Source organism: Paralichthys olivaceus, chromosome 11 (assembly GCF_024713975.1).
Source record: "Paralichthys olivaceus isolate ysfri-2021 chromosome 11, ASM2471397v2, whole genome shotgun sequence".
Classification (NCBI taxonomy): domain Eukaryota; kingdom Metazoa; phylum Chordata; class Actinopteri; order Pleuronectiformes; family Paralichthyidae; genus Paralichthys; species Paralichthys olivaceus.
Genome location: NC_091103.1, coordinates 17,094,594 through 17,121,693, shown reverse-complemented (window position 1 = coordinate 17,121,693; position 27,100 = coordinate 17,094,594). Strand labels below are relative to the sequence as shown.

General features: G+C 42.2%; 2 protein-coding genes across 6 annotated transcripts in view; one reads left to right on the top strand and one right to left on the bottom strand.

Annotated features, from left to right (window-relative positions):
- cux1b (cut-like homeobox 1b) overlaps positions 1 to 12,518 on the bottom strand; it is a 62,004-nt gene extending 49,486 nt beyond the window's left edge. For all 5 annotated transcript variants that reach the window (XM_069534333.1, XM_069534330.1, XM_020088267.2 and 2 more), the window contains exon 1: positions 12,359 to 12,518. In XM_069534333.1, the coding sequence (XP_069390434.1) occupies positions 12,359 to 12,421 (63 nt within the window). In that variant the 5' untranslated portion in view covers positions 12,422 to 12,518. The remainder of the gene's footprint in view (positions 1 to 12,358) is intronic.
- A 6,738-nt stretch (positions 12,519 to 19,256) lies between these two features.
- On the top strand, positions 19,257 to 20,694 carry LOC109630101 (alpha-(1,3)-fucosyltransferase 4-like). Its single transcript, XM_020088113.2, has one exon. The coding sequence runs from the start codon at positions 19,396 to 19,398 to the stop codon at positions 20,539 to 20,541; it is 1,146 nt and encodes a 381-aa protein (XP_019943672.2). The 5' UTR covers positions 19,257 to 19,395; the 3' UTR covers positions 20,542 to 20,694.
- Positions 20,695 to 27,100: the final 6,406 nt, after the last annotated feature.

Here is a 27,100-nt window from a genome sequence, read left to right as displayed (position 1 = left end):
TAGGCTGGTGGAATGACAACAAAGTTATTGTTATGTACACAGTATGATGTCAATCTGCAGCTGCCGTCTGCACTGCCACGGTGACCAGGAGTGCACATCGAGCACAGAACACCACACAAGGGATTCGCTTCAGATCTCATTCCCCGCAGAATAATTGGGACTGTAACTGCTAGAAACACTTTGTTTACTCCAAGTCTGCAGCCACACATGCCAAGTAGTCTGCCACTACTCCTTCAGTCCAAACACAACCCAGGTTAACTGCTCAACATTTGGTGTATGTTTTACACATTAATCTAATGGGAGTACTGCTCCTGAACACAAGCCAGGCATAGAACGAGAAGTACAAATATACATTCACTGCTTCTCCGTCACACTAACAGCGTGTTAGTCACACTACAGAAGAGGCTAATATTTTAAAACAAAACTTCTCTGTGTTCATTACAAGGTGAGATTCTGTTTACAGCCAGTGTATCTGGCAGAGATGTGTAAGAAATGAGGATTTCTGTCCTGCCAGTGCAGTCGGTAATCTTTTCTTTTATCTCTGACATGTCTGAGGCTGTTATGTGGTTATGATAGTAAACAGTAAAGGCGTCTGGAAAGATGTCTTATCTGAAATCTACGAGTTCTATCTTTTAAACTCCCCCTCTATATTCCCTCGCAGCGTTCCAACCCCCTATGTGGCCGACTCTTCTGTACGCCAAACCTACTGTGTGGGGGTGGAGTCATGGTGTGGCGGCTCAGTCAGGAGCAACAGCTACGCTTGCTACAACGACATGGTACATGATCACAGATCACAGGCACGCCCCCTCAAAACACAGCACAACAGCAGCACAGATAAGAGACTACAATACTAGCTGCTTGTCTGCCTTCCTACCTTCGACAAAGCGAGGGCAGAACTTTTACATGTGCCAGCAAACAAGCTTTTACAAACCACACAGGATTTGAAGACGCAAGTCACATCCTTCTGAATCCCCCGCTTTTACTTTTTCCTCAAAGCCACAAAGTTTTCTTTACCACAAGCTAACACGATAGTTTCACTGTGACAACTGAGGTTTGAGCACTTTTTTTGTGTGCACACCATTTGTGCAACTGTGTGTGCATCTGTGTTTGTGTGCAGAGCAGTTGAGGGCGGGGGTCAGCCTACCACTCTCCACAGTCTAACAAGATGCTTGTGGTCCCTGAGCGTTTTGCTCCTTTTTTTTTTAACACAGATCCATATCTACCAACAGCACAGGAGCTGTCAAGACTCACCTCACTGACGCTGACGCAAGCCTGGATCAAAAACAGCCTTTTTACACCACAGCCTCGTTCGTATTGATCCATGTTTCTCTGCCGAGAGACTGGTTGTTGTTTTATCTCCCCAACATCCAAGCCTTAACTCTCCTGAAGCTTACTGAGAGCTAGTCATTATTTTGCCTGACCTATTGTCTGACAAAGGGTTTCAGAGGCCAGGGCTGGGCCTAAATACAAATATAATGAGACTAAGACTGTTGCTGGCATGGAGGAAGTGCAGCTCACTTGGTCTCATTTTGTTGAGTTCGAGTTTAGCTGGAGGCCTGTGTCACAAAGGGTGAGTGGTGTGGAGTGTGCAATGGGAGGAGAGGGGTATGGCGATATGCTAGGGTGTAATGCATTGGTGAAAGGGCAAGATTTTTCATCCCTGCGTTTACAGGGTGGAACGGCTAGGATATTGAGATCTGAGATAGGATCAGAGGGTAGTGAGCTGTTTCAGCTACGATAAAGGCCACGCATTACAAACAGAGCACAGATACAGAGAGAGGGAGACGGAGAGAGAGACCCAGAGATACAGGGAGAGAGAGAGAGAGAGGCGAGAGACTATCACACCTCTCATCCCTGAATTAATGCCTCCATTCTGCCAGGAAGCTATTCTGTGCCAGTGAGAGGAGATTGGGGAGGGGATGAGTGCACAGATACGGACTAAAAAATGGAAACTGCGATCATGGAGAGGGGCGATAGGGATTAATCAAGTCTGGAAGACGAGTGAGACTCTCCAGGCCCAAAGCGCATACACAAGGCTGTGGCCCAAGGACTCCGACAAGCAATTGTACAATACAACATTGCCACTATTAAGTTTATGACATCAGATGCACATATAAGTAACTATAGGTGGATAATGGCAGTCACAGATGCAGGCTGGCAATTTTGTAATGTTGAAGACATCACACTCACATTAAGCTTAAAATTAACCTCTATGAACCCTTAACAATAGAGCAAGTTGTACTGAGGTTTGATCAGTTCTCAATTTGTTGCCCTATTTGATTTGCTGGACTCTACGCAGACATGCATTTAAGCTTCATGCTCTTGGCACAGTGACAGGACACTAAAAAAGTGTGCATCACTCTCATGTGCCTCTGGTTCATTAAATCCCAGCTCCGCATGATGCCCCTTTTTCCACATTTTAATTTAGCTCCGTCTATCTGTTTTGTTCCAGTAATTTTCTAGACGCCTGATGATGACACATCAGCATGAGTCGTGCCATAGCCTATAAAAGCAGCGCATTGACTTCGACACATAAATTAACAACGTAAATCAAAATGCCCCATTAGGTTAGATATATCCAGACTGTTTAATGTGTCCAGGACATGCTGTCACTATTTTCTAGCATGGCCTTGCCTTCTGACTGAGTTTGACACCCACGGTCTATATGATCAACGTCAACAGTGCAGGGCCCGGGGCTAAGTCTTACTCAGCCTTTATGAGTAAGAGTTTTCTGCTCTGCTTGCACGATTTTTGAGAGGAAAGGCAGAGAAACACAGTGAGAGGGGGAGAATGAGCATAGCTAATCCTTACAGTAATGACAGAATAATTAGCTTACGTTAGGCTAAGTAATGGGTTGTAATTATATCATTTATTCTGTGTTGAGAGAATGTGATATAAAGCCTGCACAATGAAGGAAGAGGAATTGAGCTTGGTGGGAAGTAGGATGGCGCATGTGTAAGAGCTCCGGCTCTTTCTATTGATTGATCCAAACATCAAACGAACCACTAGAGTAATGGGGGGAGTGAAGGACAGCTAAAAGCTATTTGGAGCCTTCAATGCATAAAAGACTTGACCTGTTCCACACAGCCTACATATCAAAACCATCAAACAGCAATCAATAGACCAAAGCGGTCAACTCAACAAACCGTCACCCTACTAAAACATCAAACCCCCTGCCCAAGCGTCAGATGATAGGCTACACTCAGCTTATCCATTACCATCAGATAAAGAGGAGATAAAACACAGAGCCTAATCCTTTCATGTGTCGTGACAGCCACAGCAGCCTCCAAGGCATTCCTTCAGTCTGGCTCTCAAATAGTTTTATGGCGGAAGGCAGCCATTCAGTCAGTTAGCCAGCCAGCCAGTCAGGGCTGTTCTGGTCTGTTTGTCTTATTTCACAGTTTACACGCTGTTTTATAGGTAGTTATTATGGTCACCATGGTGATGCCATACGTTTTATGGTCTTTTGGTCTAAGGGCAGAGTGTAATAAATGAAAAAAACATACACACATGAAAACAAAGACTCACTAAACACACTCCTGCTGTGGAAAGGTCTCCTCTCCCTCCCTTCCTCCCTCCCTCACACTTTATCAGTCTCGCCAAATGCCTATCTCCCCACTTTCTGCTTCATGTGAAACATGGATAGGCTAATGTAGAATTGTCCTTTCTCATTCCACATCTGGAGCTGATCAGAGGGCCTCCTGGAAGTTAAGGCCTCTGGGCCTATTAATAACCATACCGCTGAACTCAGGGTCAGACAGCAGTCAGCGGATGAGCCTGTGTCTACTAAACACACATTCCCCTCCCCCTTTCTCAAGAGGACAACTCTCACTTTTAAAAACGGAGATGGCAAGCTACAGAGCTTAGCAAGGTACATCCAGTTTATTCTTTTAAACTGGGCCATTCAAAAGACAGCAGGAGCACACAATATGTAAGCATAAACTTTTAAGTTTGAAACTTTTTAAATTAAAATTTGGTCATCCTTTAAAAATAAAACAAATATCTAAGCAGAGACAAACACCCTTGTCTACTTATGAGACAATTTGCTTTCTTAAGTTGTTGTTTTTTCCCCCTTCTTTCCATGTAAAAACAAGTTCAAGTTCAAGGAGGCTAGACCTGTTAAAGGCAAGGCAGATGGTGAAGTCATCATCTGTTAGCTCTAAAGGTTAGACCAGTCAGACAGCCTGGGTCATACAGGGGTCTGCAGTGTCAGACCACCTCTGAACCCTGGCTCCAGTCAGACAGCTGCTCAGGTCAAAGATCAGGGAGAGGTTAAGATGCCGTCTGAGGACGCTCAATGAATTTAACAGATACAGGTCTGCGTCATTTGTATACAATGCCCCATGTTTCTCTGGACAAAGCCATGGAGCTGCTAGTATTTCACTTTTACATTCGGCAAAGCTTGTGCAGCTATTACAGCAGGACACTTATAGTCAAAACCATTTAATCTGATTTCCAGTATAATTTAAATTAGTGTGGTAAGCGCTGCAGTGACTTCCAACTTTGTCTGACTGAGCAAAGTTTTACCAACCTACGACATAAAGCTAAATCAGTGAATACCATACTAAAGGGAGAAGAATTTGTTAAGCATAACCCACCCCCATCCAACATGCACGCACCTGTGAATACAGGGTAGTTGAATCATCATAATCGGCGGTAGTTTTCTGCTGAGCCCAGCCGGCAGTCTGTGTTATTTTTAGAGGGCTGACACAGAAGCAGGCCGTCCATTTACTCTGTGAGCTGGCAGCAGGACCATCACAGCTCTGGTTGCTTTTAAACTACCAAAATGGGAATGAGCTCAACATAAACACTGCGAAGGTGTGGGCACTTACAGAAATGAAGTTAGCTGCGATTCAGAGCCATTACAATTCCATTACTTTAACATTAGGCTCCTTATAACACAAGGTGCTGTATTAAAATGCCAAATCCACGCAGAGTTACTGACTAGCCAATGAACAAAGGCTAGAAAATCAATAGAATTCTTTGGCTAATCTAACAGCTGTAAACCGGTGGTGGCTTATTATTACATCCAACATTTATTGCTCTTATAGCTGCGAGGATACATGCAAGTATTTAGGAGAAGAGAAAAATACCAGCAACTACCTTAATACAATGAGTCAACAGAACTAGTGCAAGAGAGTGATTTTAATCAAGGTATTGACTTATAAGGTAAAGGTTCATTCTATAACTTATTTTTAAAAGCTGAATAAGAGGAGATTCGGGGTGATGTAAAGCTATAGACAATTATCCTTGCATTCCATTAGCCTAAGCCTTATTTTTAAATAATAAAATACATACAAAAGAAAAATCTTAAACTCCTGGACAGACTGAATACAACACAAAAGCAGGTGAAATGGGAGAGAGCAACAGAAATTAGAGTGAGAAGTAACGCTAAAGGTTGAAGGCTATTCCCATCTTTGTGACTGATGTGCTGAGCCTGAAGGCCAGCGATGGATCTAGCAACTGAACCCATGATTGACATTGAAAATTACACAGAGTGAGCTATTAGCAGATAGCAAGCCATATCATAATTCAGTCCCCACACCATCAAAGTGTACCAATATCATAATTCAATACCAAGAACCATTAGCTTGCAGCACACCAATATCATAATTCAATCCTGAGGCCATCAGCCTTTGCCAATATCATAATTCAATACATGGGCCATTAGGACACACCAATAGGCCTATTAGAATTCAATACCTATGGTCAATGATCTAACAGGACACTGATACTGGAGTCATGAGTTGAGGTGGGGTAAGGCTTGCACAGAAGCATCCTCAGGCCTTATTTAGCCCAGACTCTTTGATAACAGTGAGATAAACAACACTAAAATAGGTAGGGCAAGTGGTTGACCAAAAGCTTGTCTACACCAGACGCTGGAGGGCGTGGAGTATTTGCTGCTGAACAAACTTCAGCGGGCAGAGGGTCGCGTTTTGTGGAAAAAAATGAAGCATGGCATTAGCTCCAAGCTCAGCGGTGCACTCGAGCCAAACTTGTCAAAAAAGTTTCGAACACTGGCCCCCAGTGTGTGACCGTCTGGTCTGCAGCGGGTCTAAATTATCACATATATGTGGTACCTTGTGGAAATGGGACGTTTTCATTTTCTGGTCCATTGCCTTTGTTTATATTTCCATGTTAACGTCTTGTTTAACTCTTCAAAATACTGAAAGTCTCATCCAGGCTGGGCTTGTTGGTTCATCACAAATCTGCAGCTCAACAACCAATCAAACAGTTTAACAGCTCAGATTTCCCTGGCTGCTTCATGCCAGTTTTTAACCCAAGTTGTCATTAGTCAAAGTTTCACCGCACATTTCTTAGGTTTCCCCCATTTCTCTCAATCCTCATGTACTGCGTGTGTAAAAAGACTCTGGAGAATGGAAAATATGGTAAGGAATGATGGATTACTGAAATGTAAAATAAATTACTCAAATGACCAACAATCAGCAACAATTTTGACAAGTAATTAAACGTAAAAGTAATTATTTCACGTAAAACTGCCAAACATTGGTAACAACTTCTCAACCAAAGATTTTCTGCTTTTCTGCATTTCATATAATTCTAAACTGAAGATGTTTCTTAGGTTTGAGGCCATGGGTTTGAAGGTTTTTCTTTACTATTTTTTGACATTTGTAGATCAAAATGATTGATAAATTGATTGATAAAATAATTGATACTTATTAAAAAACATCTGCAGTCATGAAAACATGTTTGGTTTGAAGTAATATCTCTGAAAATAGCAACATCGACAACAATTTAATGGAAAGTTGAACTTTTATATAAACCTTGACAAAGGTAAGATGGATAAAGTCATGACAGCTGAAAGGTAAAAAAGGAAGCATTAGAAAAGTGCGATTTGATTGTTCTGCTGAATATATGAGTATGGTCTGCACCTCACTGTGTGTGTGCATTCTTACATTAACAGGCATCTCTGAACGAGAACAGACATCTATGTTCCCTTGGGAATGCAAGATTTGTTTACTGAAAACCCTGGGCTTAATATCACAATACAAGATTACATCGGCCTTTGAGGCACTGTTTCAAGTGTACGCTTGATTTTCAAATAAAGTGGGCAGCCTCCTGAAACTTACAAGTGGAAACAGCCTGTATATTCCCAGGGGAGCCTAAAGAGAAGTGTCCAGTCACTGAAGCCCATGCTCTCTCTGCTGGAATACAGAGCAGCGGAATAATGGATGCTTCTGTCATGAGATACGGTGAAACTCTATGATGCTGTAGGTGAGAGACTCCAAGTGGGTCTGTAAATAATGCCTGCCACTTGAAAATAGGTCTCTGGAAACTGCCCCCTGTGTTCTAGCTGCTGGTTGTAGGGTGGAGGTTCTCTCTGTGTAGTTGTGGTGTTTAACTATTCAGCAGTGGGGAACATGAAGACAATACATCAAGATTTGGGGGTGATTAGGAGCCACATTAAATATTTATTTCTATTACATTTTGATGCACAATAAAAATGGGGGGGTGAGTTACTGATTTCCAGCTGTAAAAAAGCAGTTCACCCTGTAGCCTGCAGAGAGATTGAACAGCACAGATGGCCCAAATTAATAAAATGTTATTTAAGTATTGACTCTGTAAGCCAAGACATAAAATACCTAAAAATATTGGCTGTCACACCGCCCCTAAAGACATTTTTATTTTTATGATTTATTTAAAGCTATAAACTTGTGTAGTTTGAAAGGTTCAAGGTGTGAGCAAAATGCAAGTGTTTAGGAAATTTGACTTTAATAGAAATAAATGTCCTAATAACACAATATATTTATTTTGGGGGGGGCGTCATAAAAAACAAATTGAGTCAATTGTTTATAAAGGAATACCACAAGTTCGATATCCTACATGCTAGATATAAACTAAGACTATAAATTATTCTATAGCTGTTTTTGCCCAAAGCTCCAACTTCTTCAATTGAAAAATGAGGAGAGAGTGTGCATGATAAAACTGATGCTTTTGTGGCAAAATTCAGTTCGAAAATAGTTCGATTTTAATAGAAAGCGAAGCAATAATGATAGATATAAAAACCTCTTTACATTACAGGCTGCTTGCTCTCCACCCAGAAAATGTCACCACTCTGTCTCAGTATGTTTCAGGAATATTAAAAAGTCAAAAAGTTATTAAATTAAGTGAAAGCAGTAAATATGCTTTGACAGAAGCCAGATACAGACATTTTTACATGGGCTATAGGCCTCTCTATTATGCTGTGGTGTACACAATTGGCCTGTGGAGGAATACTGTAAATTTAATTTTTAACTGCTCATAATAACTCTTGTTGTAGTAGTGACGATACATTTTAAAGTGGAGGAAGACACAAAAGTCACTGCACCAAAAAAGTAACTGTATTGGTTGTCTTTGTGGAGTAATTTCTTTCCAGATATCTCTCAATAACCCGCAACAAATTATCATCACCTTATAAAAGGATATAAAAACACATTGTGATCCGGAAAATTATCAATGATTTCTATTGTTTTGTTATATTATTTTATATTAGAATATTTTAATTGTTTATTCTCACCTGGAGCATCTTGACGCCTAGCAGTGAAATATTCTAAAACCTGTCTCATGTTTTATTCTTATTTAAACTAATAGAACAAACTGTGGAAGGAAGCCTGTCAAACACTTTTGCATAAAGCCTGAATTAAGAGCCACTGTCTCCATCTCCACTATTTTTAGACGTCTCTTAAGTGCTTTTTTATCTTTTGTTCAAACATCAAATGACATTGGTCAAAATTTCTTTTAAACACACAAATGTAAAAAAAAAAAAAAAGACCCATTAAGTATTCAAATGTGAAATGTGCAATGTATTTACTTAATGTATCACATCAGATAAACTGAGTCTGGTGTAGACACTCAGACACCCAAAGCAGAGGGAGGGTTAAGAGTGATCTGAGAGTGACGTGCACTAAACCACTGAGGAGTTGGGGGAGTATCGGTCTCTGCTGAGAATTAGTCACTGATAAGGTATATGAAAACTTTTTTCGGTTTTATGAATGCCGAACATTCTTCTCAGTGGTACGGAGGTTATCCTTCGTAAGGATACACTGTAACCTCTTACAAGTACGATGATAAGAGTCCCGACCAAGGAAGACCGAGGGCAGACCAAAAGACCTGACATGCACTCATCCCTGTTTCTGACTCACCGACACACAGTGAAACCTTAGTCCCAATGCCAGGTTTTGTCACTGGGCAGAGAACTGGTTGGCTACAGTAAAAGCATGACGTGATGCCCCTTCCTCCATGCTCCCCCAGCCTGTGCAGCAACAGAGGGGTAAAAATATCCCACCACTGAGTTCAGACAACCAGCTCATAAATTAACACTAAAACTCCTGCAGACAACAGCGGGCCAGTCGCTATGAGATTTAAACCACTCAGGTTGCCACTGACCACAGCTCTGGGATCAGCTTACAAAAGCCTTTTCCTAAATTTACCCATTAGTAAGTGGTGAAGAAGAACAAGATCTAGATCCGCTTTCATCTAAGTCACTATTTAGCTGTCCACTAGTGAACTATTTTTCAAAATGGCTCTGGGGTGCTTTCTTCCAAGAAATGTTATGAGGTGAGATGCAGACTATTAGGGCCTAAATTGGGGATTGTGTAGAGCAGCCAGGTCTGGTCTTAATTTCCCAAGCTTACATAAAAAGTATAGGTTTAAGCTCAGCTATTCACTCATATCTTGTTATGGCTCTACCATAATGAAGCGCAATTTCTCATCGCTGTCAAGTAGAAACACGATGTTCTAGAAAACTGCTCGACTGGGTCAAAAAAGGAGAAAAAAACGAGAGAGAAAAAACAACAGGAGAGAAGAGTGATGATCCCCTCTAAAGAAACTCAACTCTGTAATGGACGAACAGGGATTACAGACGTTAAAACCTCCTCCATCTGTAATTCACTGTCACCCTGCCATCATCTCTGAATCACTGATCCATTTTGCAAGTGTACGAGACCTTGCTAAAAGCATCACTGTTGCACCCATTTGTGTTTGTAGTGGTGGGGAGGGAGAGGAGGAAAGAGAAAAAAAAAATCACGCAGAGAAGACAAGTTAACAGCTCGCTGTGCTGTTTCAAAGCACTCTCTGTCCTGTAACAACCACCTAGCTAGTTTCTCACACAGGGAATAGGACACACTGATCAAATAAGATTTTAATGAACATCAGCAGTTGGAGCCTGAGGAATAGACGTTACGATGGCTTAAAGCTACTGACAACTAGGTTGGGTTGGATTTTCATCATCAAAAGAAACAGACAAAACCCATTCCTTTGCTGCTGCCTCTCGCGTACACAAAACAGACTGTGATTTTTAAGTGCACGCTGTCTGTTCGATCGCAAGGAAGACGGAAATTAGAACACAATTGTCTGACAAGGCCACGGGCAGACGGTGATCATATCATGCTAACCTCACATTATCCTCAAAAAAGGGATTAAAAAAAGGTTCTCCTCTGAAGGCTTTCCTCTAGGAGCCTCTCAGTGGGAGGGAGAGTAAATAAGATGTCATCAATAATAGACAGTGAATGTTCTGAGCAGTTCTGCACACACACACACACCAGCTCCGACTGATTCCTATCCTGCAGACAGGCCTGCCAACCGCCAGCCTTTTTGCACACGCTCAGATTCACTGTCCTGACTAATCGCTTGTGATAGGGGCCTTTGCCATAATTACCCAGGGCCTTATCACAAACTTATGCGATGCATTTTTCATGTCCTGGCTGCTGGCAGTGCCTTCACTGTCCGCGCTGGCAGTCAATCTACGCACACACACACACATACATACACACACACACAAAAGGGACTGATCTCAGACAAATTCACACACTCACTCGCACCAGTTCAAACAGGGCGAAATGGGTGAAAGCAGGGTGAAGGGCCAGAGAGGAGGAAGAAAAAAAATGAAAAAAGGATGGGTGGGAGGAAGGGGGGGTGAGGGAGAGAAAGATTGGGGGGGGGGGTGGCAGGAAGGGGGTGGGAGATAGATAGTGCAGGAAAGAAAAGAGAAAGCAGTCTGAAATGTTTTACATAATGCATGAACAAGGGGGCACGAGTAGGAGGACCAAACAGGATCAAATAAATAGGAGAAGTGGAGCCTTGGTGATGTGGCATAAGTGCAACACAAAGCACGCTGGGAAGACTTGCTCACTGTCCTTTTGTCTCCACAGTCATAGGGGCATCATGACCTAAATAAAAGTTTAAATCCCAAGCCCCCCGTGCGAGCCACAAAATAATGTATGAACAATTGTGGGGAGTAGATGAGGGGGGGGTGCAGCCTGCATAATGCAATCTTATGTTAATGACGACGGATGCTAATATTCATAAATTGTGATTTGAAATTCAGCAATGCACGTTAAATGCCACGGCAGGAAAAAAAACAACAACACAACAGTGCCATTGTCTGCGCGTCTTGTGATGGGTCATACAGGCTCTATAATGTACACAGGCTATATTCACCCAGGCCCCAATATTTCCCCCCCACTCGTGTCCCTTCACCGTGCCGTGGATCTTCCTCCCGTGCACGCCGAGATTAGTGGCGTGCGTGCGGCTGGGGACGTTGCCGGAGTTCATCATAAAACCAACAAGGTCACGATCGCTCGTGTTTCTACTATTTATATTCATGTGATTACATCGCGTCAACAAACACTGTCCCGTCCACTTCCACAGACGTGGCAATGTCTGTAAAAAAACCCGTGTGTGTATAATTGCCGTCAGACGAGAGGAAACCGACAAAAAAAAACCACCGAGTTGATGAACCACGATCACGGAGACGACTTCAATATAACTGCTCCGAAAAAGCCGCTAGCCGATAAGGTTGCTAATGTTTTCATGCTCGGTGGAGTAAACTTCACATTTGTGTGTAGGAATAAAAGCAGAAAACAAGCTGTCGTGTGTCTGCGCTGGTGTCTGGTGTCACCACAGCGCCACCGTATAATGAGTCGCACTTCTTTTTTCCCCCTAAATGATCCAACCTTACAGCGGCTAAAGCGTCGGGCTAACTACGGCTACTCGCTCCGGTAAAAGTTGAAGAACACGCAATAAAAGGCAGCGAGACGAGCAGCTCCGCGGCTACAAATAAAAAATGAAAAAAAGAAGCGCCGCCGTTTTGTTTTTATCGCGGTGCATCCCCGCGGCGTCGCCCCGGCGTTGCCCAGTCGCAGTGTCCGATCGATGTTGAATTGAACAAAGAGGATCAATTTCTGATCAGCGAGAGAGCCACTTTCATCAATGCGAGGAAGAGGTCTTGGGTTCTCCTTCCGAAACACATAACGAGGCGGCCGCCGGAGAAAAGGGCACCGCGAAACGCGGCCGGAGAGGCGGACGAGGCGAGCGAGGCGAGCGGGAGGTAGACGGTGTAAAGAGAGGCGGAACTGACCTGTAGTTGTTGTAAGTCAAAGCGCTTCCAATATTGAAACATCGATCCTGCATTGGCCGCCATCTTGAGACATATTGAGACAGGAATGAGATGCTGATAGAGAGCGCGGGGGTTGGAGTTCAGTGGAGAGGACCGGGCGGCCGGAACACCCGGGCCGGACCACTCCCACCGCTCACCCCGGCAACAGCTGGCGTGCGGAACGGAGTCGACGCGCGGGAGTGTTGCCTTAATAACGCCATTATAATTGCTTAAATAGCATTTTATCAACACTCAGATATTACAGGTAAATAACCGAGCTGGGGTTTAAATCATTGTTCAAGTGATCACGTTGGAATACACGAGCGCCAGATGAGCATGTTTCATGTATTTCAGCTCGGTTTGTCTTGTGTTGAGCAGGAGAGCAAAGATCACACAGAATTAATGCCAGGAGGCTACTTGGGAGCCATATGTAAAAAAGGAAAAAAAGAAAAAGAAAATTCCACCAAGGAAGCATTGAATTCAGGACCAGTTTCCTGTGGGAAATAACGTGATTTAATATCTATAGATTTTTTTGTCTATTAATAATCAATGTTCTTGCAAATTAAACAAATCTAAAACTGTTAGAATTAGAAATAAGCATGTACTTGTTTTTCTTTTCAGTGTAACAACAAGGATTTTTGTAAAACATCAAGCTAACACTCACTGTTATGTTACACTCCAACAAAAAACAACACAGCAACCTGAATATTACATCCCTTGAGTTTGTTTTATTGTTTGAAAGTTAAAGATTTTTAGTAGAATATGAGGGACAATTTCACTAAATAAAATATAATGTAATATATATTAAGACAAATTGATAGATAGATAGATAGATACTTTATTGATCACGAGGGAAATTAATTCATTTGGAAAAAAATAATCCAAACTACGAATATGACAAACTGATAAGACATTCAACACAAATTACAAAAATGAATACATGTTTGTGTTATATGATCCTTTTAATTTTAGGGGGGGATCCATAATGTAAAGCTTTGCATGTTCAACAAAGGTTTGCTGGAGAGGACCTGCTGAACTTGGCCATCTAAAGAATTGGTAAAAGATGGAGTGGACTTAGATTTTACACAGGGAATTTTCCTGGTTCATGATTTTGTCATTCTACAATTATTAGATTCAGATAGTATAAGCCTGATCTGGTTGGTTAAGGCATCCTTTTGCAACACAGTTATTAAACAGATTAGTTAATCAAATCAGATTGCTGTGTTGTTAATCAAGTCAAGTCATTAATGCAGCAGGGACGGCCCGGTGGTTACAGTGTCAGTGTGCATACGTATCTTTTCCTGAAGTGACCTTGAGCAACGCACTGAACCCTGGCTGCTCCTGAGGCGTCCCTCCTGCTGGCCATGTCCTCTGACCCCCTCAGTGTGCGGATGTGCCTCAGAGGGATATGCAAAAAATCTCTAATTACATTGTATAGAAGGAGTGCTCTAAATTCCTGTGTCAAGCTGTATACGGCCTCATGCACCTAAAAAACTCATCTCTCCTCAGCATCAGCCTCCACACCAGAGCCCAGCTGCACAGGTCTATCAGGTTAACACATCTGCTGTGCACATTGTTTTCATTTTTAGCACTTTGTGGCTTCTTAAATTTGACTCGCCGAGCACGTTTGCGAGGCCTGGATGTGTGGAAAATCCACGCCTGAAGTCACACTTTGGAGTTTTGGACCCTACACCCTTTGTATCAGTTCCAACTTTGCCAAAAATATTCCATAGCTTTTATTTTCTTTTTCCCCAATCATTTTCATTTCTTTACAGCCACTGCACTTGAATTACACTCACTTAAAATAACATGAGAATTTGCCATAGATAATGACGCCTCACTGGTTGGGATACAAAGGTGCCCATTTTAGTGTTTTGAATCAGCTCAACTTTCAGGTCATTACTTGATTTGATTTTGCGTCTCCCTCCTCCCTCGGTATGAATGGGGCTCAGTGCTCAGCTGACATCCAGCTTTAGTGGTTTTGCCTTATTTTGTACTTCATTTATAGACATAATGCAGTGAATTACAGTCATTAAATCTCCCTTCACACCCAGTCACAAGTTTTTAATAAAATGTACAGACTCGTACTTTGCATTCAATCACTCAAACAGGGAGAACTGCTTTAAAATATCATTATGAATAGAGGCATACTAGCAGCATGTTTATTATTATTTTTGGCATGAGTTGTTGCTATGTAACCATATTGTGTTTTTCTTTAAGAAAACAGTTGAAGGAGCGATTGATCTGCACTAAGATACTGTGTGTGATAAATACTCTGCTGATTAGATGTGTTAATGAACTGATGGATCTGTGTGTTTTATCCCGTCATGTCTTTTCCAGTTTGCAGCATGTTTATCCTGGCTTGGCCTGCTTGTCTTGTGACGCTACCTGTTATGAAAACAAACCAGAAATACAGGTCTGTGACAATCCACACTGGCTGAGCAGCTCTGCAGTGTGTCCATCATGCTTTTTTATAAATCTGACAATCACCCTTGAGACACACAACTAAAAGAAACATGATGTATTTTTGTAACCAAGATGTTATTATAACTTGTAAATCTGAAAGTACTTCACACTATTTTATCAGTGATATCACCTGAAAGTAACTGCAAGATTCATGGCATTTGTATCAAGAAGTATTGTTATAAGATTATTCAACCCAGGGCATTGAAACCCCCCAATAATATAAACCAGCTGTCACTGTGTATGAAAAATATTGACACCATAATGTCGTTGCTTTTCTCAATTCAATTTAATTTGCTGCAGGGTCAATGGAAACAGATTTTTCACCACAAATTCATTGGAGCTACTTTGGCTAATAGCTAGTTGATATTATCTGGCAAGTGTGATGTATAAATAGTGATTATTTCTGAGGTATATCAAGTGATGAGTCATTGGTAAGAAATAATTATTTGATCTCTACTCCCCCAATGTTCCAATAATCAATATGGTTCACTTTTTAATTTGGACATTCAAGATTCTAATGTTTATTTGCTTCAAATACTGTACGAATTGTTAGATAGATGCAATTAAAAACTTTTATTTATTTTCTATATATTTACCCAGAAGAACACATTTTGTAACAGCACTCAGTAAAGTGCAGTCTTATAGTCACTCATAGATATCAATTCCCATAATGTGTCTGTTTTTTTCCATCAAGATCTATGAATTATTCCATGCGTAAATCAGTGAAAATCTAAACAACAACAAAAAACGGTCTGTCGGGCCATGTTAGAGAAAGCGATAACAAAAAATACCTGGAACTGCCCCCTGATCCAGATCCATGCCAAAGTTTGAAAAGGTTTTTCTATGACCCATACCACACCAGTTTTGTGGTAATCCATCCACTAGTTTTTGTGTAATATGTTCAAAAACAAAACCTCCTTGGTGGGGGTAAAAGTAGAGCCCATAATACTTCATAATGACCGATGAACTGAACTTGAACATGATCTTAATCACACAACAAACAGAAGAATTGGAATGAAAACTCTACCCGAAATCTTTCAGCAAAACTTTTAATTAAACTCTGCTTCACACAAAAATTTGATTAGATTTTATTCAGTAAAAAAACAATTTGAAAATATTTCAAAGCAGTCTTTGAATCATTTGATTTTATACTGTCAGACCTGCATTTCAACACATAGCTCTGGTTTTCTTTGAAGCAGCGGGAGGTCTCCAGTCTAAGTTGGAACAGGTAAGAGACCGAGCTATCAATGCACCTACAAATTATCATGTTCCTGCTCTAGAAGCTTGTGCACCCCTCCCCCCGCACTTTTCTTTTTATTACATTATATTGTAAAATTAAAGAGCAGAACAAATGGCATGAATTGCCCAATTTTGACAGCAGAAGGAGTGTGTGAGGCTCTCAAATTTAGATTTAGCCTCATCTGATCAGTATATTTGGTTGAAGTTTTAAAACAGTAAAATAAACTCATGTTCCTTGTGTCAGTGCTGCTATTAAAAAATGATATTATACCCTGACTGAGCTACAGGGGAAATAACAAAATAAAACAACCTTTCTGTCCTTTAGCTTTCCCTCTTTTCTCTGTTTGTGTCCCTCTTCCTCACTGACTCTGCCTGTAAGGTGCTTTTAGTGGGCCTTGTGTGGCCAGGTTAGAGATGGATGTGTGGCCCTTGGGAGCTGCGGGCGGAGACCAACACTGATCATGTCAGACAGGCTGGGGAGGCGGTATAAGATCATCATCACCCAGCAGTGGAGTGAATCGCCGCAGTGGCACTTTCACACAACCTCTGACCTCTTGGGTAACCTCTGAGGTCATGATCAAGGTCAGGGGTCAGAGAGGGCCTCAGTGATCAGGGCGCCCGCAGGCCCCTCCTGCCTCTCCCTCCTCTACGTTCTCTCTCCCTTCATTTGTGTTTTTTTTCCCCGCTCTCTCTCTCTCCCTCATCTTCTATTGGTTTCTCTATCGCTCACGCTCTCCTTTACAGGCCGGGACCAATTGAGACATCCCGTCCCCTGGGAGTGCAAAAAGGAAGGCAAGAGAAAATCAATAGGGAAGATGAGTGAAGACCTGGGGGTCCCATCAAAAACTGAATGCTTCTCTCTGTTCTGGTATGATTCACACACCCAGAAAAACACTGATGTGCAGTGATACACACTGGCATCACCTTTTAGAGGCAGCAGGACAGAGGTAAACACAAATCTGGAAAATGGGAAAAACATACGCAAAATATACAGTTTGTGTATGTCATCATTCTTAAGTGCAGTATTATTTTAATATTATAAAGTTCCTTCAGTATACATTTAGAAATCGATTCAATTGTATTGTACAAAACACACTAAAAATGTGCTACTCTTGGTTAGCATATGAAAGTTGAATCAGTCAAAAAGAACACATTGCACACAGGATATTTCGCAGTTAAAACAGCCTAATATAATAAAACATATTAAAACAAATCAGAAAACAAAAAGTCAAATGTAGTGAGACTATCTAACTATCTATCTAACTATGTATGTATCTATCTATCATCCAAAGATGGCTTCCAAGATGGTTCTGAAATTTATTTATTTATTTTCTTCTCTCTCTCTCTCTCAATCAATCTATCATTAAAAGATGAGGCTGTAATGAAATATAGCGAGACTGTTTTCTTTTTTCCATTATTTCTGCGACAGCAAATGGCAAAGCTTGACAACAACAAAAGTTATTTTCTTGCACAAGGGAGAGGAAGAAAAGATGAAGCAAACATAAATGCCAAGCATTGTGCGTCTCCACGGCTATAATTTGAGCCAAACAAAATGTCACCATATCACCAATCAGTCCAGCTTTAATTATAGCACATTTTCTTGCAGCATTTGCATGCTTTAGTGCCACGTAGGATTAAAAACAATTAAAAAGCTGAACTGGAAGAAGATAAACAAGACTCCTTCATTGTGTCATTTCCTGACCTCAGTCACCTCTGAGGAAAGACGTGTGTCTGTATGTGTGTGTGCGCATGTGTATAATGTGGATCCTCAGCATGTATCCATAACTTATGAGTTGCTGTGTTTCTTCCCAACACAAGATAACCCCGGGCAGGACATTAAATGATCGGCTGAAAATAGAACTGTTCAGATGAAAGGGAGGATAAATAATGCAGAAAGAATACAAAACCTCTTATGGGGATAACTAGTCACACGCACACCAGCATACACAAAGAAATGCTTTTCTTTTCTTTTTTTGCTTCTCCACGGTGCAGAAAAGTGAATGGATGTAACAGGAAGGAGGAGGACCCAGTGGAGAAGAAGACACACATGCTTCTTGCTTCATCTCCTCCCACTCCTCGTCTGCCATTTTTTTCCCCTTCTTCCCCTACTCAGACTTCATGACATACTCGTGTGTCTGTGGGGGGAAATAATGTTGTCCCAGTCACGGCGTGTTTTTCCTGCCCACCAGAGCTCACACTCCACACACAGTTGCAGCATCTCCAACCCTGTTGTCTCATCATTTTTTCATGAGTTTTTGATCAGAATTCATCCACACGCAGGCAAACAACCTGGGCAGCTGATCCATTTCTACACAGGTAGTGTCACCATCGCAGGGCTTTATCCTCCCCCTCATCTTATTTGTTTAGGTTCCAGCACCAAATTAAAACTGAATCATTTATTAACATTAACAATTTCTGGTTAGAGGGAGTTGCGATGCTGGGTCATAGCTGATAAATAAAACATCAGAGACAAACCTTTTCAAAGCTTCGCTGCTGCATGACTAATATCCGGCTGAAATGTTTATTCATTGGACAAATTAAACATGTATGTTTGGAGATGATGAGTCCTAATGTCACTGCACTCCACAGGCTGCTTTGTGCTTGTGTATGGAGACACCTGGTGGTGAAGGGCCTGTGTAGCGTTTTCTATGAGGATCACTGCCTTGTGTGTGTTGTAACACCTGAAGTTTTCAACACTCAACCCATGAGATCTGATTGATTTTTTCATTCAATATGAGTTAATTGGCCATAACTAAAGTGCTTTTATTCTAAAGTAGTCCAAATCAGTAGCTGAATACAACCATGTCTTGTTTAAAAAGTAAGGAGAGGACGAGTCTTGCCTATTTCATCAGCAGGGACTCCTCCCTGCAGCGAATGTGTTTGCTCAACCTAATAGAGCCTGGGAGGCAGCAGGCCTCACAAAGGCCCCATTCTCCAGTAACAGGAACTCCAAACCAGCAGTGCCACGTCCAAATGTTTGGACACACATACAGCTCAGAGGCTAAATGGGTTTCACTCTGTTTTGACCAAGAAGGCAACTTGAAATCAACCAGACAACGGTGTTTAGTGCAGGACAGTCAGGAGACAACAATGCTCGGGGACGCTTTGTGCAGTGGACAGTTAATGGTTTCTTCGATAATAAACCGGCCTTTCAAGTTATCTGCTCAGGTAGTCACTTTCAAAGTAGGGCATGTAGGTGTGCCAGCAGGACGCAATAAACTCTGTCACTGATGTTTGCATTGTAAACGTCTTGGTGGACACAGGACAGCACACAGCTCGACTTTAAGACGTGTTTGAACTCTGCAGAGGCGTCAATGCGAAGGCAGCAGCAGCAGCGGACACGCGCTCCGGGCTGGTTGGTCCCGGTGGGAGAGATGTGTTACTGCTTTATTGACAAAAGAACTCATTCTGCGTGCGTGGCCATCACAGTTGTTCTGTTACACCTGGTAATCGGCCTGCTTTACTTAACGGACCCGTTAACGCTGGAAGAGGTCGAGTCCAAGCAGAGCCGTGCGGTGACGCTCCTGATCTGGACTCATCCGTTCGGCCAACACCAAAAACTTCCGGACTGCTACGCGCTCTTTCAGGTCCCCGGGTGCACGCTCACCGACGACAAGAACGCGTATCCGCGGGCGGACGCTTTGATTGTCCACCACCGGGATGTCGCCACCGGCTCTGCTGAGCTGCCACCGGAACCGCGTCCGCAAGGGCAAAAGTGGATATGGATGAACTACGAGTCCCCGTCACACACACCCAAACTGCAGCTCTTTGAGGGAGTTTTCAATTTGACAATGAGCTACCGGGTAGATTCGGATATTTTCCTGCCGTACGGGTACCTCATCCCCCGTGTACGTAAAACCAGGATGATCCAGAACCGCTTTACGCACCCGCTCCACAGACCCTCGGGCGCAGACCTCCGCCGGCCCCGCCTAGTGGCCTGGGTCGTCAGCAACTGGTCGGAGAAGCACGCACGAGTGGCCTTCTACTACAAGCTCCGCCGGTACATCCACGTGGATGTGTACGGACACGCGGGGCGACCGGTGCCAGACGACGGCGGCGTGGGAAGCTTGACGCAGCTGATCGGGCGCTACCAGTTCTACCTGGCGCTGGAGAACTCGCAGCACACCGACTACATCACGGAGAAGCTGTGGAACGCGGTGCAGGCTGGCGCTGTCCCGGTGGTCCTAGGTCCGCCCAGGAAGAACTACGAGCGTTTCCTGCGTCCAGAGGCATTCATCCACGTGGACGACTTCCCCACGGTGCGGGGCCTGGCACGGTACCTGCTGATGCTGAGAGGCAACCCGGACCGCCTCAGGCGCCACCTGGACTGGAGGGGGAGCTACAGCCTGTACCGGCCAAAGCAGTGGGCTGAACACTACTGCACTGCCTGCAAGGCGACGAGGATGAGCAGAGGCAGGACTGATGTGGTCGGAGATCTGAAGAACTGGTTTTCCTCCTGAAGACATCAACAGCACCTGCAGCAAGACACTGAACTGTGAACTGAGAGATCATTTCTCCCTGTGACAATGAGAGAGGAAAAACACTAACTGCTGCTTTAAATGAAATACATCTATTGATATAAATATATTGATATTAAATTATTTTTTAATTAATTACCTTGTGTCATAATTGAGAACGTTTTTTCTTAGAACTTTCAATCCCACGAAGTAAAGTTGTTTTTACAAATTACATCACCTACATTTTCCTACTGGACGAACAGACAGCCAAAGGCATCCAGTAGTTTCAAACATGCATACAGGGGAAGCAAAACATTTTTTAATTATGGAAGTAAAGTAAAAGTAGATTTCTTTGCAAATTATTATAAAAACATAAACTGTTAAGTAAATCTTATTGGCACCATTAAAGGTCCAGTGTTCAAGATTTAAGTGAAAGGGATTTATTGGCAGATATTTAATGTAGAATAATCCTCATGATGTTTTGGCTAGTTCGTTTAATCTAAATTGTATGAATTGTAGTTTTCTTTACTCTAGAAAAGACCCTTTATATTTGAATACTTTATATTTACATCGAGGGGGTCATCTCTACGGAGGCCGCCATGTTTTTTACAGTAGTGGTTTTTTGAGTTTTTATGACAACTGAAGCTACCACAGGTTCTTTTTCATGTTTGGAAGGGGAGGGTGAGGTGAAGGGCATTCAGCTGCAAGATGAAATTTCAACACTTGATATCACAAAATTCTACACACTGAACCTTTAAGTCAAAACTCATAGTTCACAGCTTTATAATCTTTACAACACAGACACCTGACTGACCTTCCTTGGACACTCGATGCAAGCTATTTCATAAAGTAAAAACCTTTTATAGATTGTTTAATGAATTTGCAACAGCTACATATTTCTGTGTCTAACATTACAATAAGAACATCCATTTGCAGAGATGGAACTTATAATAATTGATGAATAATGTCAAAAGCCTTGTTTGCAATTTTAGTTTCATGCATCTTATGGCCTATACAGTGTGAAAATACAACTTACTAAAGAATTAAGGTTACAAAATGATAAATAAAGCAAGATTGACATCTTTGAGATGCAACTTTTGGACATCAGGGCTTGAAAAGTAGAATAAAATACCACTTAGTAATATAAAGTTACTCTGGATTTGGATAGAATGTTTAAACATGCAAAAAAGATGTTTGATTCCATTAGTCGAGTGTAGGTATTAATGTATTCAGAGAGAGTGTGTGAATGTGTAATCTAGCTGTTGTGTATGTTTGAGAGACGTAATGTACAGACTGCCTTCAGATAATGAACAAATACCATGCATATTAATACATGTGTCTAACCTGAGGAGTTTGCACCAAATCCTGTTAGTCATAGTTTTCCTAGATCAGATCTATTGGCTTAGTGCCATTCTCTACATGGTTAATGGTCATGTCATAGTCGTCCATGCATGTATGACTTTATGTCTTCTAACTGCTGGTTCATTGCAACACTCTTCACACTCTTGTTAGACCCCAAAACCTGTCTTATTAGAGCATTTTCATCTGGCACAAGAGCAAAACAGCTGTACTAACACACACATCCTCCAGTCTTTAATTTAACGTTGCTATGTTTACACATGCTCCTTTTTCTTTGGCTTTTATTGTTCTCCATTCTGTATATTGTCAGAGCTTAGACTGCAGCAACAAGGCAGAAAAAGAAAAGCGGGAGAAGAGACACTTGATGGACATCTGTGATGTGGATCATTTGAATTTACACCTCTGTTAGTGCCCAGACACAGAATTAGCACTTAACGCCGTCAAATGAAACATTTCCTGCAGGCACAGCGGCAGCGAGTCATATTGCGTCCAGTGATGAGCTGTGGCCTCAACAGCTGCTGAAACCGCTGACGTCTATCAGCAGTAATGCTTTCAGACGGCCAGCACGACCAGAGCCCCCCCCAGTCATAATCCCATTCATGTAAGATAAGGAATTATTAGCATATCTGGTTATCTTATCCTCACTGCAGAACCACTAAATGCTTGGCCTGCATCTCCTTGGAGCTCTTCGTTGAGTGTCCTTCAAATGGGCCCGTCGTGCCTCTCTGCTGTGGGAAGCATGGCCTCTATTGTCTGCACAGAACAGGTGCTGGACAGCTGACCTAGCTGAATATAAAGGAAGGACACTCTTTAGAGCTCATCTGATCAAAACTAAAAGACTGTGGAAGATTCACAAAATGCTAAGAGGCTGTGCAGCATTTACAACACGGCCCCTTAAAATGTTTTACTGCAACTCAGATAATGTATTTCTTTCAATTTTAATGCAATTGGAGGTCGGGTAGTTTGGTTTAGTTTATTTTATTTCACATGGACATAACAACAGCAGTGGCACTGCAACATACAAGAATGCACCAGATGCACTGCATTTAGAATTGTTAGCGAAACACTAGATACTGGTTGTAATAACATCAGGGTGCAGTGATTCACACTGGCCCCTAACAGCAAGACGGTCCCTAGTTTGAATTTCTGCGTGGAGTTTGCATGTTCTCCCTGTGTTTGCCTAGCTTTCTCCCACAGAACATAAAGGAACAGAGGCCGTGTTGAAACTGCATGTGCATTACTTGAAAATGTCTTTCTCTTTTACTACTTATCTACCTTAAGTATCACGCATTTTCCTCACATGGAATTTATGTAAATATATAAATACAAACCAAACCATTTACATGTATGAATGTTGCTTGAACCTAAACTTAACTTTGCCTCTCAAAATTTGATGAAAAACTTTGAGGTCAGTCTGTGGTAAGGTTATAGTGATTGTACATTTTACTTTTGTTCGCTATACCTTCCAGAATATAAAACACTTTTGTTTTAGTTTCAAAGGTGTTCATGGTTTTAAGCTAATATCAGTTTAGCAATTAGATCTTCTATGCATGAAGTCATATGTATACAAAATGGACAATATACTATCTAAGCGGCTTTTTCTATTTTTCCTTTTCTACACTACAACTTGGCTTTGACAGGAAACACTGCCATATTATAATGTATCATTAGTTTGCTAGTATGGTTTGTGGTATTGTTTTACCTGAACTGAATGATTTATTGCTGCTTCGTTTCAGTCAAAGCTCAGTTATTGTCTGTCATTTTTTAGGGGGGAAATTTCTGCATGAAACCAGACATCACAAAAGACACCTGGTCGTTTATTCTTGGCCTGTGCAAAATCCATGCTTTTATTCATGCGCAGTATCATCATCTGAAAATGAGTCAGTGCAGAGCAGCTGTTTGTTTCTGCTCCAGGAACAGTCCTTACAGGCAGCTTTACCTGAGTTCTGTCAGGAAATCACCCAAAGAGAGGATTCTCAGCGTCTTCAAGGTCGTTGACCCAGAAGGAACACGAGTCCTCTGGGGGAGGAGGAGTGAGTGTGTGATTTTCTCCACAGCAGAGATTACTCTCTGGCAAGTGACGCCTCCCACAAGAATTCATCAGTCAGATAATGATGTATTAATGTCGTTCAATACAAAAACGTAAATCAAGTACCAAGTCCCTGGATGCAGATAATGCATATCTCGTTCAGTGAAATACAAGTGTTTATCTTAAAGTCATGCATGGAAACAGTAATTCTTCTTCTCTGTTTCTCTCCTCCAGGATGAAATATCACCTCATGTCACTGGCCGACAAGTTTACAGAGGCTGAGGTGAGTTGTTGCTTAGCAACACGGTGAAATATTGGATATATCAATATGAGATAGCGATTCAAAGGTACTGGTGGTGGTGATACCGTTGAACAAGTTGAAGGTGAGCGTTGATGAATACCCAGGATCTGAGGCAATTTAATTTGATTTAAACCTTAACTACCAGCTACAGCTTATTACAAAGATCCTTCTCAGCTCTCTTTCAGGCCCCCCTCTTCAGCAACAGCACCATTCATAACCTACATGGCCCCTGGCTAGAGACACAGTAATCTCATTTGTACAGCAACAGATGTTTCTCTTAAAAACATCCGTTGACTGGGGAGTGAAAAGTCTGCCTCTCATTCTCTCCAGGGATCAAAGAGACCAGTCTAATCGCTATGAAATCTGTCACATTTGTAGTGGTTTGAGGAGACATATTGACTTACAGTAGGCTCACTATGTTGTGAAACGTAAATGCTCTCTTTCCGTGCCCCTCTCGTATGGCCTACACGTGTTTGACGAAGACTCTTTCATGTTCTGTGCAGCAAAAGGCCGCAGAGAAGGGAGGGAGGATGCATTTAAAACAACAACGAAAAAACAAAACAAGACAAATAAACAGCAGAGCGTTCCCATGGCAGCGCAGTGCAGTAATCTGACGGCTGGTTTCCCATGGCTGTGTCTCCCTGCCCCATAGACCTCCACTCTGTCTCACTGATGGCTCCTGTGATTGCAATCATCCATCTTACTGTCAAAGGCAAAAGAGGGCAAGAAAGGGGAAATCAGACACACCATCTCTCTCGCTCGCTCCCTTGTGTCCAGCAAACAAGCCACCCCACTGTGAGCGGAGCCAACACATGGATAACAGTCCCCCTACACTGGGTGTGTGTGCCTTTTTGAATGTGTGTGCCCATGCTTGTATGATCTACACAGTGAACATGTGTGGGTGTGCATCTTTTGGTTGTCTGTGCCTGTCCATTATGCTGCATGATCAGGCACCGGAGTGTACACGAGGGAGCCGGGGACATGTCTGATCTTGCAGCTGATCAAAAAACTCCAGAGACTTGTTCCCTTGTGGCTGTGCAAAGCGGGCCTCATATCAACATGTCTCTGTTCAGTAGACAGGAAAAACAAGAGGAGAGAGACAGACAGGGGAGGAGGAGGAGGGGAAAAGACAGAAACAGGCAGGCATAGCGCAGATGAAAGGATGCATAAAGAGGCCAGAGTGAAATATATGACATTGATACATAACTGCACTTATCTCCTGGTTCTGATGAGATAATTGAATGGCAAAAGCCAGCTCTGTTTTTGTGTGTAGATGTGGCAGTGTGCATGATCCCCTCTGTAAGCCTGACAGCTCTCCTCGTCAGAAAAACTGTGGATTTCTTTTTTTCATTTTCCAAAAAAGTGCAGTAAATTCTCTACCTGTTTGCCTGCAGGTAAATCAGATGTTTACTAACGCCACCCCACACACCCTCCCAGTATCCTGAACTACACGGACCTGTGTTATGTGATCACCTACGGAGAGGACAAAAGAAAACAGAAGAACAAGGTTAAAAGAAAAAGGAAGGAGTGAGACGAAGAGGAGGAGGAGCAGCAGCGAAGCTTCTGCCTGTAAATACTCTCACCACGCTGTGAAGGTGTCCTGTTCAGGATGTGTGAATGTAATTATAATGTAATTATATGCAATTAAGCGGTGACGATGAAATGAAATCCCTTTGTTGTTTAGACTTTAATCTTTCTTCGACTATCAACATAAATGAATATCTGCTGAGTACATTGCTTTACAAATCTAACAACATCACACCGGAACACTGTTAAGGCAGTGAGACGTGCACAAGACACAACAAACACTTGAATTTAACAGGAAGGCCTTCATGACACTTGACTCTATATGGGGTAAGCCTTGAAACTAAACAAAAGAAACAGGTTTATCAACTTTTTGATTGTATCACTGTTAGGAAACACCCAGCCTGGCTCTGTCCAAAAGTAATTAAATCCCTTTCTATCACCTCTAATGCTCACTGAAATGCTTTATTGATTTGTACAAACAATGATCTACAAAACTGACAAGTCACGGTTTTACAGGTGGTCACGTGTGGCGACGTGATTCTGTGGCATTAGCATTCAAGCCACAACAACAAAACAGACAAACATCCCATCTTATTCCGAGAGGCTAAAAAGCAACCCCAGATAATAGTCTTGTATTAGTTACTTTTGCTGTTCTACATATTTGTATGAGTTTATTATCAAGTAAGCTACACAAATGCTGGCTATTTGAGAGAATACATGTTTCAGGCCTTTAGGCATTGGCTTTACTTTCAGGACCTGGAGTCTGTGTCCATTTTTATATACAGTCTATGCTTCCAACATAGCAGGCTGGCTGTTTCCTACTTGTTTTTGGTGTCTTTAGGCTAAGCTAAGCTTGCAAGCTCTAGGCTATAGCTTCAAATGAACAAAAATACAAGTGGTAATGTTCTACCCATCTAACCCTTGAAAGAAATTGAGTAAGCGTAATAATGCTAATCAATACTTTTTAACATATGAACCTTGTAACAAACATTATGCCAATCATTTGTTATTCAGAGACCAGAGACCAACAGGTTTGGCCTCCCAGAGACTCAGCGGCAGTTTATGAAGAAGTCAATGTAATCCTGTCAGGTTTAGTGCTCTGTCAGCCAGTTCACAGGAAGGTGCGCTGCAGCTGAGCATGCAGGGTTTGAGGTTTCCAGGCCAAAACGTAACTGTTTCAGCATCCCTTCCTTTAGTTTTCCAGATGTGCGCCCTCCAGATGCGATTCATTTCACCAAACGTTATGTTAAGCAGATCCTCTTGGCAGCTTGTTATGTCTTACCTCAGCTTTAACAAGGCAGAGCACAGCAAGACAGACGGACGGAGAAGAGAAAGAAGTATGTTTG